The sequence below is a fragment of the Myotis yumanensis genome, unplaced genomic scaffold, assembly GCF_028538775.1.
Source record: "Myotis yumanensis isolate MYYU_CA2020_CCGP unplaced genomic scaffold, mMyoYum1.0.hap1 SCAF_2, whole genome shotgun sequence".
Classification (NCBI taxonomy): Eukaryota; Metazoa; Chordata; class Mammalia; order Chiroptera; family Vespertilionidae; genus Myotis; species Myotis yumanensis.
The window spans coordinates 115,279,056-115,297,286 of record NW_027223753.1 but is presented as its reverse complement, the minus strand read 5'-3'; the positions used below and the strand labels follow the sequence as shown (position 1 = coordinate 115,297,286).

General features: G+C 42.2%; 1 protein-coding gene across 1 annotated transcript in view; it reads left to right on the top strand.

Moving 5' to 3' along the window:
* The first annotated feature begins 5,290 nt into the window (after nucleotides 1-5,290).
* Nucleotides 5,291-18,231, top strand: part of IGSF10 (immunoglobulin superfamily member 10) — a 30,011-nt gene continuing 17,070 nt past the window's right edge. The window contains exons 1-3 of the mRNA XM_070405974.1: nucleotides 5,291-5,484; nucleotides 7,550-7,679; nucleotides 17,427-17,817. Of these exons, the coding sequence (XP_070262075.1) occupies nucleotides 5,291-5,484; nucleotides 7,550-7,679; nucleotides 17,427-17,817 (715 nt within the window). The remainder of the gene's footprint in view (nucleotides 5,485-7,549; nucleotides 7,680-17,426; nucleotides 17,818-18,231) is intronic.

The following is an 18,231-nucleotide window of genomic DNA, read 5'->3' as shown; positions in this document are numbered from 1 at the left end:
CTGGGTTTGAATCCACGTTGGCTCTCTACCTACAAGCTTCAAAGCCCTCGTGGAGTTCCCAGACACATCAATCACTTACCTTTATGTGCCTCACCTGTAAATGGTTTTCAGGTGGTGCTGTAAAGTTTCAATGAGTTGGCATTTGTAAAATGCTTATAATAGTATTGCCACAGAGTAAAACCTCAATAAATACTAGTATGAGCTGTTTTCATTATAAGAAATTATTTCCCTAAGCCAGCAATTCTCAAAATGTGGCTGCATGGAAATCATCTGGAAGGCTTATTAATACATAGACCCCTAAACCCACCCCTGCAATTTCTGATTCAGTGGGTCTGGGACAGAGCCAGAGAATTGGTATTTTTAACAAAGTTCAGGGTGATACTGATGTTGCTGGTCCCAGGACCACCCCTTGCAAACCACTGCCCTAAAACATTTGTTTCAAATTCTCATCAAAAGCTTAACTGCAGTACAACTAAAGGGAGTAAAAGGTCATTTTAATTACATTAATTTAGTGTTATGAGTCAAAATATGGGGAACCCTGTCTGCAATTGCACCAGGATTGAGTTGCTGGGGGCGATTCTGTAGGCTATCTTCCTGGACGGTGGGGGTGGAGATGAGGCCAGGAAATGCTACCCAAACAGAAACAATAGCATTTATATCCAGTTCTCTGATAATCGCTTTCAGAAGAGAGGTTTCTCCAATTGGGCCAAACAGAAAAATCTAAACTGCAGAAAGAACTTCAAGAAAGTTAGAAAGAACTTACAAACTCAACACCAAAAAAAACCCGAACAATCCAATTAGACATTTCTGCAAAGAGGACATAAAGATATCCAATAGACATGAAAAGATGCTCAACATCATTTATCAGAGAGATGCAAATTAAAACCACAATGAGATATCACTTCACACCTGCCAGAAGGGCCATCATCAATAGATCAGCAAACGACAAGTACTGGCGAGGATGTGGAGAAAAGGGAACCCTCATGCACTGTTGATGGGAATGCAGACTGGTACAGCCACTGTGGAAAACAGTATGGAGTTTCCTCAAAAAATTAAAAATTGAACTACCTTATCACCCAGCAACTCCACTTCTGGGAATATATTCCAAGAAATCTGAAACACTAAAAGAATATATGCATCCTTATGTTCATTGTAGCGTTATTTACAATAGCCAAGACTTCGAAGCAGCCCAAATGCCCATCAGTAGATGAGTGGATAAAAAAGCTGTGGTACATTTACATCATGGAATACTAGCTTGGTCATCAAAAGGAAGGAACTCTTACTCTTTGCAACAGCATGGATGGACCTGGAGATTATTATGCTAAATGAAATAATCTAGTCAGAGAAAGACAAATACCATATAATTTAAATTACATGTGGGATATAATGAACAAAATAAAATAACAGACAAAATAGAAATAAATTCATATATACAGAGAGTAGACTGACAGCTGTCAAAGGGGATGGGGTTAGGAGCTGGATGAAAAAGGTAAAGGGATTAAGCAAAAACAAAACAAAACTCATAGACACAGATAATATGGTGATTACTGGAAAGAAAGGGGGTGGGGAGAAGTAGAAGAGGGTAAAGGGGGGATAAATGGTGATGGAAGGAGACTTGATTTGAGGTGTTGAACACATAATACAATCAATATGCAGATGATGTATTATAGAATTATACAGCCGAAACCCATATAATCTTATTAACCGATGTCACCCCAATAAATTCAACTTTAAATAAAAAAGAACTTCGGGGAGCCACAGAACCAAGGACAGCCCGTGGTGATTAAAGCAAACCCAAAAGACCCCTCTGTCAACAGGTGGAGGAAAACAAGGTGGGTGTGGGCGCGCCCCCACTGAGACGCCCTGCCACCGCCCGGTCAGCCTGAGAAATCCCGGGAATTGGACATGAGAGGGAGATGGACAGAGGCAAGCACGAACCGCGCTCTCAGAAATATTCATGGCTTATTATTCATCCCTGTGCCAAGGAGCCCTGGCGGAGTCCCCAGACACACCAGACAACGTCACCCCCCTCCAGCCCCGCCTCTTCCCTCGGTTTGGGAAGTCCCTGCGACCCAAGCGGCTGAGCGGCAGACACTGCGAACAGCGCCAGGCCATGTGGTGCCCTGTGCAGAGGTGAGCGCTCAGCCACTCCTTTCCCGGGAAGGGGGACAGACAGGCTGCGAGGGTCTTGGCGTGGGAACTTACGGAGTCGTGCTGCCCCGCGGGGTGTGAGCAGTGAGGGTCAGGGATGGGAGGAAGCACTGAAGAGGGAGGAGGATTAAAGAAAAGTGGGCAAAGTCACTTTTTCAAATGACTGATGCCGGGCAAAAGGCACACTCTGAGCAGATTCATCAGTAGGTGGAGATCCTTATTGTTTCACAGATGACAGGTTTGTCCAAAAAAGATGAGTTAAGGAGAAACTCCTGGGACCTGGGGGTAAAATGGAGTGATAGGATTAGTTCCATTTAAGTGACAGCTGCAAGGAGAATTAAAGCACACTGCTGAGGGAGGAGCAAGGACATTTAAAAACCACTTCCCCTGCCTTTTGTTTCTGTAACAAGTTATCCTGAAGGAAGCCTGCAGTCTCTGAAGTGCGGGAGTGACTGCAGGTCCCTCCTGAGCTGCCAGCCAGAAAGTTGAAGACACTCCTTCACTTGGGAGCAAACCTCCCTCAGGTTTGGACATAATTCTCCATTTCCCGGGAAGATTTTCTGTCAACGCCTGTGATAGGAGAGGATTCAGGACCAGAAAAGAAGAGCTCAGGTATTGTCCACTTCAGTTTCATTACCTACATCGTCAGGTTGAACTTTGTGGATCCACAAGTCATGTTCTCTTAGAATTTTGATCCTCTTTGAAATAGCTCATATGTGGGCACACCAACTTCTGTGTTCTAGCTGAGCAAGAGAATTACCTGCCTCCTGCTGTTCCTTTCTGTGCTCATCTAAGGAAAAGAAGATGGAAATTTTGCCTCCTGTCAGACACAGTTGTTTATAAGTATTGTAACCAGATGGTCCCAGTGACAAAAGTGGTTGTGAGATTAGTTCTATATTAAATTTTAATTTGGGCTTCATTCTACTGATTCCATTATCTTTAAATCTATAGGAAGATAAAGAAATGTAACATCCATGTTGTTTCTAGCATAGTTTATGGCTAAAGGATAGTTGCTGATAGAATCCAAAAGAAATAATTCTATTCTAAGGAACTCTGAGATTTTATATTGTGAAGGTCACATTTCTTAGAAAAGCATTATAAAGATTTCATTGCAACCCTGCATGTTTTGAATTTCAGGAGAAAATAAGGTTTGGATTCCTGGGCTGGCCCCACATGTGGGTTACAGATAACATTTTCCAACAAGCTGAGCATACTAATATTTCTTCCCTGGTTATGCTCCCCCACTCCCATGGCTCACATGAGGAGGAGAAGGGAACAAGGAAACAGCAGAGGGATGTTCTAAGCAGAGCAAAAGCAGACAGCATCATGCCTTTGGGGGGCAGCGTGGCCACGCAATGCCCGGGCCAGGCTCACACCTGCCCAGCCAGTCACTATTGTTTACGGTCATTATTTGGCAATGTGCAACGTGCCTTTTTTGGCAAGGTTTAAGGACACATTAGAAATAGATTTACTTACCGTTCCAGTGGATTATTACATCTCATAAAAATGTTCTTGAGGGAGGTTTATAAAATGAAAACATAATACAAGATTGGGCAAAAGTAGGTTTACAGTTGTTCATCTAGAAAATAATACTATATAACAAAGATGTAATATACAAATTGACCGTCACACCCTCGAACAAGATGGCCACCTCCATGTGGGCACAAGATGGCTGCCACAAGATGGCCACAGGGGAGGGGAGTTGGGGGGGACCAGGCCTGCAGGGGAGGGCAGTTAGGGGCGACCGGGCTGGCAGGGGATCAGTTAGGCATTGATCAGGCTGGCAGGGGAGTGGTTAGGGGGTGATCAGGCTGGCAGGCAGGCGAGCAGTTGTGAGCCAGCAGTCCTGGATTGTGAGAGGGTACAGGCTGGGCTGAGGGACACCCCCCCACACACATGAATTTCATGCACTGGGCCTCTAGTACAATAATAAATGATAATGCAAGGATAAACTCTGTGTTTCACATATGCACACTGTAAACCTACTTTTGCCCCAACCTGTATTATACATTTAGTGATAAAAAGTGTTACAAAATTTAGTTTGATACACACACATACATGGGAACATATACACAATATATATACAAGGTTGGCGGGTATCCAGCAAAATGTTAATGATTATATTTGGGTGGTGGGAATATAAGTAATTTAAAAAATTTTTAATTCTTACCCGAGGATATTTTTCCATTGATTTTTAGAGAGAGTGGAAGAGAGGAGGAGAGACAGAGAGAGAGAAACATCGATGTGAGAGAGACACATTGATTGTTTATGTCCCACATGAACCCCAATTGGGATCCAGCCTGCAACCAAGGTACCTGTCCTTGACCGGAATTTAACCCAAGACCCTTCACTCCTCTGGCCGATGTTCTATCTACTGAGCCAAACCAGGCAGGGCAAGAATTTTAATTTTTTTTCTACTTCTTTACAGCTTCCAAATGTTCTATCATACACATGTATTAGTTTTATGACCAGATTTTAACCCCTAGAGTGCCGGGGAGCATGATTGCGCTCCTGTCTTTCGCCAAAAGTGCCGGGAGCGCTATCAAAGCTTCGAAATGGCATCCAGTTCTAAGTCTGCTTTTATTAGTGATGATGATATTGCTAAATATGTCAATGTAGTAAAGGTTTCCTTAAGTTTTTGAATATGTAACTTCATTTACTTGCGATTCATAATTTTTTTCCTTAACTGCTGTAAAATCAGCAAAAATGCCTTGGCAATTTTAGAATAGTTCCTAGGATATTGGTTGGCACTCAAAGGGTTAAAGTTAGTCCAAAAAGCTAATGTAGAAACAGGAAACTAAGCCTTATGTACTTCAGTTGTCACAATATTTTAGTATGGTATTAATTTTTGTCTTTTCAATGCATCCTTAAGTAATAGGGGTTGCTGCATTTTATGAACAAGTGAAAAGCTACGAAGGAATTTTCACAACAGTAAAATGCCACTTGATCACAGAGCTCCAAGGGAGGCCAGCACACACTGGCTTTGGACAGAGTGAGTTCCACCATAACAGTTATAAACAGAACTGGCCACTAAGGACCCTGCAGGAAGGCCTCTGAGGGTACCAGAGTCACTGTGTGTGGTTGTACTGGGCCTTTGCTCAAACCATAGTTACAACTCCGAGCTGTGATGTTTTTCAGAATGAAAGTGAAAGGCGGAGGAATCGCCTGCTTGCTGGTTTCCTTCGCCGTGATCTGCCTGGTGGCCACGCCCGGGGGCAGCGCCTGTCCTCGCCGCTGTGCCTGCTACGTGCCCACAGAGGTGCATTGCACATTTCGGTACCTGACCGCCATCCCAGACAGCATCCCGCCCAATGTGGAACGTATCAATTTAGGGTGCGTGGGGGCCCTCGTCCTGTCCCCTTCTCAAGAAGGCATTGTCTCCTGAACACTTAGGACTTCGGGAGATTAACCACAATTGTAATAATATTTCTCTTCTGAAATGAGTGCATGAGGATTCTAAGTTTGTTGGGCCAATAAGAAAATTTAACTCATAAACTTTTATTAGGAGAAAGTTCTAGAACCTGAAGTGACTCTTGGTAGGTTTCCAGGCCTGTGGCTATAGAAAAGCTTCATTTTGGCTACATTTGTACTGGAAAATAATAAAGCTCTTGTTAAGAATTAGGGCTATGGCCTGACGAATCTCAGAGAGAGGTGGAAGTGGGTGGGGAGAGATTAACCAAAGAATTTATATGCATATATGCATGACCCATGGACACAGACAGTAGTGTGGTGAAGGCGTGAGGTGCAGTGGAGGGGTCAGTGGGGTAAAAAAAAAAAAAAAAAAGACACTGTAATACTTTCAACAGTAAAGATAAATTTTATAAAAAGAACTAGGGTTATGATATATCAGTAAGAGATAACAGGATAGCTAGGAGTGTCCTTCTATATATAAAAGATATGTGTGAAACATAGGTTAGGTCCTTTTTGAAGGCCCTTGGGTGTTTTTCTTTTCCATACAAGATGACTTATTTATAAGTGCTTTTTAAAATGCATACCTAATTAAATCTACCAAAAGGTGGCTATAATTTTAAAATTCATAAACAACTATATGAACATATGTGTACTCAAACTTAATATAATTTATTTGACATTAGTGAGAACTTACTGTGTGCCAAACACAATGGATGGTACCAGGGATTCAATGAAGAAAATATATGTTAATTCCTAAAAGCCATCGATTTTTTTGGGGGGGGGGGGGTATTTTTAATAGTTTACTGATTTTTAGAGAGAGAGAGAGAAACATTCATGTGAGAGCATAACATCCATCGGCTGCCTCCTGCATGCCTCTTACCAGGGATCAAGCCCACAACCTGGGCATGTGCCCTGACCAGGATTCAAATCAACAACCTTTTGATTGGACCATGTTCAACTGAGCCACACCAGCCAGGGCTAGAACTACAGTTAAAGGGAGAAGACAGATGTACATTTAGTACAACTTAATAAGAACCATAATACAGCAAATGAACTTAGGAACAATCACTGACAATAATAGCTACCATTAATTGTATGCTTTCTATACCCAGGCATTGAGCTAAGCACTCTTCATGTATTCATTCATTTAATCTTTTTTTTTTAAAGTTTATAAAGTGTCATTCTTTTTTAAAATAGGTTTTTATTGACTTCAGAGAAGGAGAGGGAGAGAGAGATACATCAATGACGAGAATAATTAGTCAGCTGCCTCTTACATGCCCCACACTGGAGATCGAGCTCATAACTCTATCATGTGCCCTGACAGGGAATCGAAACTATGACCTCCTAGTTCATAGGTCAACACTCAACCACTGAGCCACACTGGTTGGGCTCATTTAATCTTCCTAACCCCTTTGGAGTAGTTTCTACTATTTGTATTGTACAAATGAGCATACTGAGGCACAGAAAGGTTACTGATTTTATTCAGGGACACTCCTAATACTACCAAGTGCCTGAGTACATAATCACAGCCAAACCATTTGGCTTCAGAGCCCAGGTTTCTTAGTCACTACTTTATAATGATGAATTCCACCTGGGAGAGTGAGGGGAACATGCGATAAAAGAATGGGCTGGGTCTTAAAAATGTTCACAAAGGGGGGTGGGGTGGGGACCAACCTGAAGGAACAGCATACACCTAGAGGTTTGAAGTGAAAAGGAATGTGGCATGTTCTGGGAATGTGAATAAGGTGATTGTAACAGACCGCAAGGGTTGGAGGAGGGTAGACCTTCTGTGGCATCTAATGAATTTCAATATTTCAAGCACTGGGTTATCTTCTTAGAGCACAGGTGCAACAAGAGAGGCATCGGTGTGTGTGTGCCTGTGCCTGTATGTGTGTGTGCACGTGTATGCATATGTTGGCTCTTGCTTTGACATTTGAACTTGAGTTGACAGGCTTAGCTTATGCCTAGAATGCCATTTATATTTCAGGTACAACAGCTTGGTCAGACTGACAGAAATAGATTTTTCCGGCCTGAATAAGCTGGAATTACTGATGCTGCACAGCAATGGCATTCACACAATCCCGGCTAAGACCTTCTCAGATTTGCAGGCCTTGCAGGTGAGACCTGGTGGGAAAGGGGCAGGTTAAAGAGGTAAGATGTTTCTCCAAAAACTGCCTGTTCCTACAGCATCCAAAAACCAACATTCTGTAAATTAGAAGTAGACATGAGAGAATGTCAAAGAACTGTTTTCTTTTTTAATGCAACAGTATGTGGAAATTAGAATAATAAAGAAATTCTGATGCAAGTTTTCATACCTCAAGCTAGTAGAAAATATATTAATACCCAGTGATTACCCAGTGAATAGTATATATATATATATATATATATATATATATATATATATATATATACATATTTCAGAGTGGAAGGAAGAGAGAGAGAGATAGAAAAATCCATCATGAGAAAAAATCATTGATTGGCTGCCTCCTGCATGCCCCACACTGAGGATCAAGCTCGCAACCAGGAATGTGCCCTGACCAGGAATTGAACTGTGACCTCCTGCATCATAGGTCAGCACTCAAACACTGAGCCATGCCAGCTGGGCACTAATCCTTTAAAATTTAATCCTAAAAGGCTACTTCTAGGCATGTTCATATTGGAACTGAATCAGATTCCAAAATATAATTGCTATCTTAGAAGTTGGCTTTCTATACAGCACTATATTTTTTTAGTCTCACTTTATTTACTTATGCCCTGCCTTGTTAAAAAAAAAACTTTGAAAAGTTGTGGAGACTTCCAAGAATGTGTGTTAAGTATTGTAAAAATGATCACTCCAGTAGGTGAGGAAGTACAAGGTAGAACAAATCTGAGGACAAGATCAGAGGGAGCACAGTGAAAGGCAGACATATAGATTAACATGTCTACATTAAGTAGGACTTGAGGCCTTCAAGAAGTTCACAATTCATGGCATCTATTAATTTTAATAAATGGTAATAAAACTACTAGTACTGTTCAGAAAAAGCACAACCACATTTGATTTTAAATCTGTCTCCCAATGCTTCTGATAAAATACAGTGTAATAAAATAAGTTGTCGGTAACATCCTTATCTATCTACTAATATATATATACATACACACACACACACATACATATGCCTAAGTGACCAGACTGAACGGAATGACTGGAACGATCAGAACTACTGGTCGCTATGACACGCACTGACCGCCAGGGGGCAGACACTCAACGCAGGAGCTGCCCCGTGGTGGTCAGTGCACTCCCACGGCCAACCTCCCCCCAGCTGGCCAACCTCCTGTGGTCCCTCTCCCAGGCCTGCAGGCCCTGTTACCTGATTGGAGCTGGTCCCTAAGCTGGGATGGGCAACAGGGAGTGGGTGGCAATGGTCGCGGCCCCTTTTCCAGGGGGACTGAGGGCTGCCTCCCTCCTCGGGGTGGCAGCCAACCTCCCATGCCACATCCCTCCCCCTGGCGGGCAGGCCCTGATCAGCCTACCACCTGCCTGTCATGGTGGTGGCACAACAGTGAGGGAAGGAGGGGCGAGGCAGGGAACAGCACAGTGGCAGGGCACTGATGATGGCAGCATCAGCGTCCGGCGCCTGTTTCTTCTGCACCCGGCTCAGCGACCATCATCTCCTCTCCAGCCCGGTCCTGATCAACCTGGCCCCAATCGGCCCTGATCGCCAGCCAGGCCTAGGGACCTCACCCGTGCACAAATTTTGTGCACCAGGCCTCTAGTAAAAGATAAAATGCCATGTGCATAGAGCCTTTGACATTACACTAGAGCTGGGCAAAGCCTTAGAAGTCAATCCAGGTATGGGATTCTGTTGATTTGACTTACTCAGGCTTTATTTGGAATATATGTGTTCAGAGGACTAGATGGCATACATATTCTTCATTAATTTCTCCACACATATATATTTGCCACCAGGTCTTGAACAAATATTGAGGACCATTGAGATTGAGCTTGTACTCCCAATTTAGTTTGTCTTTGCTTATTAGGGAACTTGGTATTCCAGAAAAGTACTCTCAACAAAAATGACAGATTGTGTCCAATCAGGAAAAATTATGAGAAACCATTGTTTTTACTAGCATTTCTTTGTCTTTTTTTTGTAGAGATATGCGTAATAATTGAAGAAGAAGTTAAAGAATACCCACACACAATTGACCTATTCAAAAACTATTTAATTTAAAATCAATTAAAATCAATTTACTCATAATAACCAAAAAATAGAATGCTCCCCAAATGTTTATAAACTGATGATGAATAAACAAAATATGTTACATGTATATAATGAAATACTATTCAGCAATAAAAAGAAATGAAGGGCTGATGCATGGTAAACATGGATGGGTCTTAAAAATATCAGGCAAATTAAAAATAAAAGCTAGACACAAAAGACCACATGTTCTTGATCCCATTTATTTTATATTATTTTTTCATTATTATTCTTTTTATTGTTGAAAGTATTACATGTGCCCCTTTTTTTCTCCCATTCATCCCTTATAGCCTGTCCCCACCCCTTACACCAGGTCTTTACCCCCCTATTGTCTGTGTCCATGATTTATGTATATATACAAACAAGTTCTTTGGTTGGTCTCTTTCTACCCACACACCCTCCATCACCTTCCCTCTGAGATTATACAGTCTGCTCCACTCATCTATGTCTATAGGTCTATTTTGTTCACCAGGTTATTTTGTTCATTATATTCCACTTATGGGTGATACTTGTCTTTCTCTGACTGGCTTATTTCGCTTAGCATTATACTCTCCAGGCTCCTCCATGCTGTCTAAAAGGGTAAGAGATCCTTATTTTTTATTGCTGCACTAGAGGCCTTGTGCACAGAAATCCGTGCACTCAGGGGGGTCTCTCAGCCTGGCCTGTGCCCTCTCGCAGTCTTGGACCCCTCAGGGGATGTCCACCTGCCAGCCTAGGCCTGTTCCCTGAGGGATCGGGCCTAAGCTGGCAGTCAGACTTCCCTCTGGCAGCCCGAGAACCATCGGTGGGGAGCAGGCCTTAGCTGTTAGTCGGACATCCTTAGTGCTGCCACGGAGGCAGGAGAGGAAGTGCACTGACCACCAGGGGGCACCTCCTGCATTTAGCATCTACCCCCTGGTGGTCAGTGCACATCATAGCGACCGGTCGTTTCTGGTCATTCTGCCATTAGGGTCAATTTGCATATTACCCTTTTATTATATAAGACTAGAGGCCCGGTGCACAAAAATTTGTGCACTCGGGGGGTAAGGGGGGGTCCCTCAGCCCGGCCTGTGCCCTCTCACAGTCTGGGACCCCTTGGGAGATAACGACCTGCTGGCTTAGGCCTGCTCCTGGGTGGCAGAGGGCAGGCCCAATCCCTAGGTGCAGCCCCTGGTCGGGCTCAGAGCAGGGCTGATTGGGGAGTTGGGGCGCCACCCCCTGTCATGCACAGAGCAGGGCGGATTGGGAGGTTGCGATGCCACCCTCAGTCATGCTCAGGGTAGGGCCGATTGGGGGGTTGGGGCACCACCCCCTGTCACACTCAAGGCAGGGTCGATGGGGAGGTTGCAGCACCACCCCCTGTCACGCACAGAGCAGGGCCCATCAGGGAGTTGGGGAGCTCCCCCCTGTCATGCACAGAGCAGGGCCGATCAGGGGGTTGGGGCGCCGCCACTGTCACACTCAGGGCCGGGCCGATGGGAAGGTTATGGCTCTACCCTGTCACACACAGAGCCACAGCGCGATCAGGGGGTTTGGGCGCTGCCCGCTGTCACGCTGATCCCGGTGCCGGGAGGCCTCGCGGCTCCACTGATCCCGGTGCTGGGAGGCATATTACCCTTTTACTATATAGGATAGAGGCCTGGGGGCCAGCTGGTTTGCCCTGAAGGGTGTACTGGATCAGGGTGGGGGTCCCCACTGGGGTGCCTGGCCAGCCTGGATGAGGGGATGATGGCTGTTTGCAGCTGGTCACACACCCTTCAGGGTGGGGGTCCCCACTGGGGTGCCTGGCCAGTCTGGGTGAGGGGCTGAGGGCTGCCTTCAGGCTGGGGATTGACTGAAGCTCCCAACCACTTCTTTTTTTCTTTTTTTTTTTTTATTCTGTGCCAGCTTTAGCTCTGGCTCTAGCTCTGAGGCCTCGGCTGCTGAAAGCTGGTATCTGGTTTGTTTGCTGTTCTATAATCGAAACAATGTATAACTCCAGCTCTGAGATCCCAGCGGGGTTTTGTTTAGCTTCTATATTTGTTACAAAGTTTCAAACTGCCAGCTCAGAGGCCGGCAAGGCAGGCGGGGAACTTGGAGTCCTCCTTCACTGAAGCAAGCAAGCCTCATGTTTGCTTCCAGCTGCCTGGCTGCCGGCCGCCATCTTGGCTGACAGTTAATTTGCATATACTCACTGATTAGCCAATGAAAAGGGTAGCGGTCATACGCTAATTACCATGTTTCTCTTTTATTAGTGTAGATAGTATTCCATGCTGCATAAAAGTGCCACAGCTTTTGTATCCACTCATCTACTGATGGGCATGTGGGCTATTTCCAGATCTTAGCTAATATAAATTGAAATGCTATGAACATAGGGGTACATACATTCTTTCTTAAGATATATTCCCAGAAGTGGGCTCACTAAGTCAAATGGCAGTTCCATATTTAATTTTTTGAGGAAACTCCATACTGTTTTCCATAATGGCTACAGCAGTCTGCATTCCCACCAACAGTGTACTAGGGTTCCCTTTTCTCCACAACCTCACCAGCACTTGTCATTTCTGATTTGTTGATGGTGGCCATTCTAACAAGTGTGAGGCGATACCTCGTCATTTTAACTTGCATCTCTCTGATGATCAGTGACTTTGAGCATTTTTCATATGTCTCTTGGCCATCTGTATGTCCACTTTGGAGAAGTATCTATTTAGATCTTTTGCCCCCTTTTTAATTGGGTTGTTTGTCATCTTTTTGTTAAGTTGTATGAGTTCCTTATATATTTTGGATATTAACCCTTTATCAGATGTATCATTGCCAAATATGTTCTCCTATATAGTGGGCCCCCTTTTCATTTTGTTGATGTTTTCTTTTGCTGTACAGAGCTTTTTATTTTGATGTAGTCCTATTTGTTTATTTTCGCCTTCATTTTCTTTGCCCTAGGAGATGTATTGGTAAACATATTGCTACCAGAGATTTTGCTGCCTATGGTTTCTTCTAGGTTTTTTATGGTTTCACATCTTACATTTAAGTCTTTTATTCATTTTGAGTTTATTCTTGTGTATGGTGTAAGTTGGTGGTCTAGTTTCATTTTTTTGCATGTATCTGTCCAATTTTCCCATACCATTTATTTAAGACAGGGGTCCTCAAACTATGGCCCGCAGGCCACATGCAAATACAAATATTGTATTTGTTCCCGTTTTGTTTTTTTACTTCAAAATAAGATATGTGCAGTGTGCATAGGAATTTGTTCATAGTTTTTTTAAAACTATAGTCTGGCCCTCCAACGGTCTGAGGGACAGTGAACTGGCCCCCTGTTTAAAAAGGTTGAGGACCGCTGATTTAAGAGACAATCTTGACTCCATTGTATGTTCATGCCTCTTTTGTCAAATATTAATTGAGCATAATGGCTTAGGTAGATTTCTGGGGTCTCTGTTCTGTTTCATTGGTCTATATTTTTGTTCTTGTGCCAGTACCAGGCTATTTTTATTACAATGGCTTTGTAGTATAGCTTAATATCTAGTATTATGATTCCTCCACTTTGTTCTGTTTCTCAAGATTGCTTTGGCTATTTGGGGTCTATTTTGGTTCCATATATATTTTTGGAGTATTTGTCTGTGAAATATGCTGTTGGTATTTTAATAGGGGTTGCATTAAATCTGTAGATTGCTTTGGGTAGTTCAGACATACTGATGAGGTTGATTCTACCAATCCATGAACACAGAATATTTTTCCACTTGTTTATATCTTTCTCTAGCTCTCTCTTCAATGTTTATAGTTTTCCAAGTATGTCTTTTACCTCCTTGGTTAAGTTTATTCCTAGGTATGTTAATTTTTTTGTTGCTATGGTAAATGGGATTATTTGTTGGGTTTCTCTTTCTGAGAATTCATTATCGGTGTATAAAAATTCCATAGATTTCTCTGTGTTAATTTGTATCCTGTTACATTGCCAAACTCCTTTAGTAAATCTAATAGTGTTTTGGTGGAATCTTTAGGGCTTTCTATGTCATCTGCGAATAATGAGAGTTCTACTCCCTCCTTTCCAATTTGGATGCTTTTATGTTTTCTTCTTGTCTGATTGCTTTGGCTAGCACTTCCATTACTATTTATATAATAAAAGCTTAAGTGACCGTTATGGCAGAACAACCAGAATGACTGGTCACTATGATGCGCACTGACCACCAGAGGGAAGACGCTCAATGCAGGAGCTGCCCGCTGGTGGTCAGTGTGCTCCCACAGGGGGAGCACTGCTCAGCCAGAAGCCGGGCTCATGGCTGGTGAGCACAGCAGTGGTGATGGAAGCCTCTCCCGCCTCTGCGGTAGCGCTAAGGAGCAGTGAGCCAAGTGATAAGGAGCAGTGAGCAGGCGGGTGATAAGGAATGAGGGATCCTGGACTGCGTGAGGGCACAGGCTTGGCTGAGGGCTTCTCCCACCCTGCCAGTGCACAAATTTCATGCACCGGGCCTCTAGTGTTGAATAAGAGTGGTGAAGGCAGACATCCCTGTCTTGTTCCTGTTCTTAGGAGAAATAGTTTTAGTTTTTGCCCATTGAGTATAATGTTGCCTGTCATATATGGCATTTATTATGTTGAGTTATGAAACCTCTATTCATTCTTGTTGAAAGTTTTTATCAAAAATGGGATTGGATTTTGTTGGATGCTTTTTCTTGGCTTATTGATATGATCATGTAATTTTTGTCTTTCAATTTGTTTATGTGATATATCATGTTTATTGATTTGTGAATATTGTACCAACCTTGCATCCCTGGAATAAATTCTACTTGGTCATGGTGTATGATCTTTCTAATTTCAATGCTGGATCTGATTTGCTAATATTTTGTTGAGGATTTTTGCATCTATGTTCATCAGGGATATTAGCTTGTAGTTCTCTTTCTTTGTAGTGTTTTTATATGGTTTTGGAATTAGGATAATGTTGGCCTCATAAAAAGAGATTGGAAGTGTTCTTTCCTCTTGGATTTTTTAAAAAATAACTTAACAAGCATAGGTGCTAGTTCTTCTTTGAATGTTTGGTAAAACTCCCCTGTGAGGCCATCTGAACCAGGGTTTTTGTTTGCTGGGAGCTTTTTTATTACTGCTTTAATTTCCGAAATTGTTAGTGGCCTATTTGTGTTTTCTGATTCTTCCTGATTCAGTTTTGGGAGATCGTATTTTTCTAGGAATTTTTCCATTTCATCCAGGTTGTCCAGCTTGTTGGCATATAGTTGTTCATAGTACTTTATTATAATCCTTTGTATTGTTGTGGTGTCAGTTGTTACTTTACCACTTTTGTTTCTGATTGTAATTATTTGGGTCCTCTTTCTTTGTTTCTTGATGGACCTGGCTAAAGGTTCATCAATCTTATTTATCTTTTCAAAGAACAAGCTCTTGGTTTCATTGATCTTTTGTATTGTGTGTTTGTTTTTTTAAATCTCCAAGTCAGTTATTTCTGCCATAATCTTTATTATTTCCTTCCTTCTACTTACTCTAGGTTTTTCTTGTTGTTCTCTTTCCAATTCTTTTGATACCATTTATTTTAAATGTTGACACCAAGCAAATCCATAGAAACAAAGTAAATAAGTGGTTTACTCTGGCAAGGAGGATGCACAAAAGGACTTCTAATGAGTATCAGTTTTTACTTTGGGCTGATGAAAATTTTCTAAAATTAGTTGGTGGAGATGTTTCTATAACTCTGTGATTATACTAAAAGCCACTGAGTTGTTATACTAAAAGCCACTGAATTTTATGGCATGTGAATCATGTATCAATAAAACCTTTATAGGAAGAGATCTTTCAAAGAATATATATGCACATATGCTTAGTTCATGGACACAAAGGCCTGAGAGCAATGGGGACAGAATGGAGGGAGGTAAAGGTGGGTGAAGGAAGGGGAAATGGAGGATATCTGTAATAGAGTCAATAGTAAAAAATAATAATACTAAAAATAAAAACTAATTAAAAAGAAAACCATTATAAATGTGAGAAATAAATTAATAAAATCAACATATTTATGAAAAATTCAGGTTGAAGAAATCTTAAATTTACATGAAATATCAAGCTACTTTTAAAAATCTTAGCATGGAAGTTTTCAATTATATGCAAAAGTAGCATAAGAAAATGAACCCCAGTGTAGCATCACCAAGTTTCAATAGTTATCAACATATCAGATGGTTTTCCCTGTACCTTCACTCACGTCTTTTCCATTTCATTGCATTGTTTGTACAAAATCCACAATATCATAAAGTTTCATCTATAAATACTTCAATACATATCTCAAGCTTAAGGAATATTTTAAAAATAACCACAATATTATTATTATATCTGTTTTATTCTGTTTTTTATCTTTATTATTGATAATATTACAGATGTCCCTTTGTTTCTTGTGGGTATTTTTTCCCCATTGACCTTCTCCATTTCCCCGCTCTCAGGCCTTCACTACTCCATTGTCTGTGTCCATGGGCTAGACATATCCTATATAATAAAAGGGTAACATGCAAATAGACTGAGTGGCAGAACAACTGAACAACCAATCAAAGTATAATATGCTAATGATATGCTAAGTCTGCTCAACACCTCACTATGACGTGCACTGACCACCAGGGGGCAGATGCTCTAACTGGTAGGTTAGCTTGCTGCTGGGGTCTGGCCAATGGGACTGAGCAAGATGGGCCAGACACACCCTGGAGTCCTCCCACGGTCCCTCCCTGGCCTGATCATGCACCGGTGGGGTCCCACAGCCTGGCCTGCACCCTCTCGCAATCCAGGTCCCCCCAGGGGATGTTGGAGAGCCATTTTCAGCCCAATCCTGCAGGCCACTCTCCTTGGGAGGGCACCAGATGCAGGGCTCATGGCTGGCGAGCGCTGTTGTGGCAGCGCGAGCCTCTCCCAATCAGGACTAATTGGGCACGAGCCCACAACAGGCACAGTGGGGCAGGATGAGCGGAAGTGGCAGGTAGGAGCTGCAGGTGGCATTGGACTGTTGGTTTGGTCTGATCCCTGCAGGCCACCCAGAGGGACCTCACCCATGCACAAATTCATGCACCAGGCCTCTAGTTTGCATATAAATTCCCTGGTCAATCACTCCCCACCCATTCCCCAACCCCTGCATTCTCTTTGAAATTCATGAGTCTTTTCCATGCTTCTATGTCTCTGGATCTATGTTGTTCGTCAGTTTATTTTGTTCATTAGATTCCACATATGAGTGAGATCATGTGATACTTGCCTTTCTCTGACTGGTTTATTTCACTTAGCGTAATACACTCCAGGTCCATCCATACTGTTGCAAATGGTAAGAGTTCTTTCTTTTTTTACAGCTGTGTAGTATTCCATTGTGTAAATGTACCACAGCTTTTTAATCCACTCATCTGCTGATGGGTACTTGGGCTGTTTCCAAATTGTAGCTATTATAAATTGTGCTGCTATGAACATTGAGGTGCATATATTCTTTCTAATTGGTGTTTCTGGTTTCTTAAAATTCTAACAACAATTCCTTAGTATAATAAATGTTTGTGTGTTCAATTTATCTGATGGTCTCATTTTTAATTTGCAATTAATTTGCTTGAATTAAGACTCAAACAAGGTACACCCACTGCATTATATTAATCTCAGCATATGTTTTATTGATATGCTTTTCCCTTTTGTGATCATTCCTTTGACAAGGTAAATGTTCTTTTTATTCTTAGGTCTTAAAAATGAGCTATAACAAAGTCCGAAAGCTTCAGAAGGATACTTTTTATGGCCTCAGGAGCTTAACACGTTTGCATATGGACCACAACAATATTGAGTTCATAAACCCAGAGGTTTTTTATGGACTCACCTTTCTCCGACTGGTGCACCTGGAAGGAAATAGGCTCACTAAGCTCCATCCAGACACATTTGTCTCTTTGCGCTACCTCCAGATATTTAAAACATCTTTTATTAAGTACCTATACTTGTCTGATAACTTTCTGAGCTCCCTCCCTCAAGACATGGCTTCCTATATGCCTGATCTGGAAAGCCTCTATCTTCACGGGAACCCCTGGACCTGTGACTGTCATTTGAAATGGTTGTCTGACTGGATACAGGAGAAGCCAGGTATCTATACCATTTATGTCTTTGTCCTAATGCAATAGAAGCAACCTGGCTGGAGGTGCTTTACCAGTAAGTGAGGAGATCAAGGTAATTTAGGTGGGAAGAAACAAAGCCTAAATAATAATTCAGTAATAACAAATTCTCTTAATTCTTTCATGAATTAATTGCTCATTGTTTCAAAGGTTGACGATCCAATCACTACCCCTGGCTTTTGGTAAATGGGGAAATAATAAATGTGTGTGTGTTATTCTTCCCTATACCATAGCCATAAAAACCCTTCCTCTTCTTATCGTCCTTCCAGTCATTCAGTCAATACATAATTCTTGGAACTCTATTTAAGGTTCCAACTCTATTTAAGGTATCACTCTACTGTGGTAGGTGATGGAAATACCAAGGGCACTGTCTCTGCTCTAACCA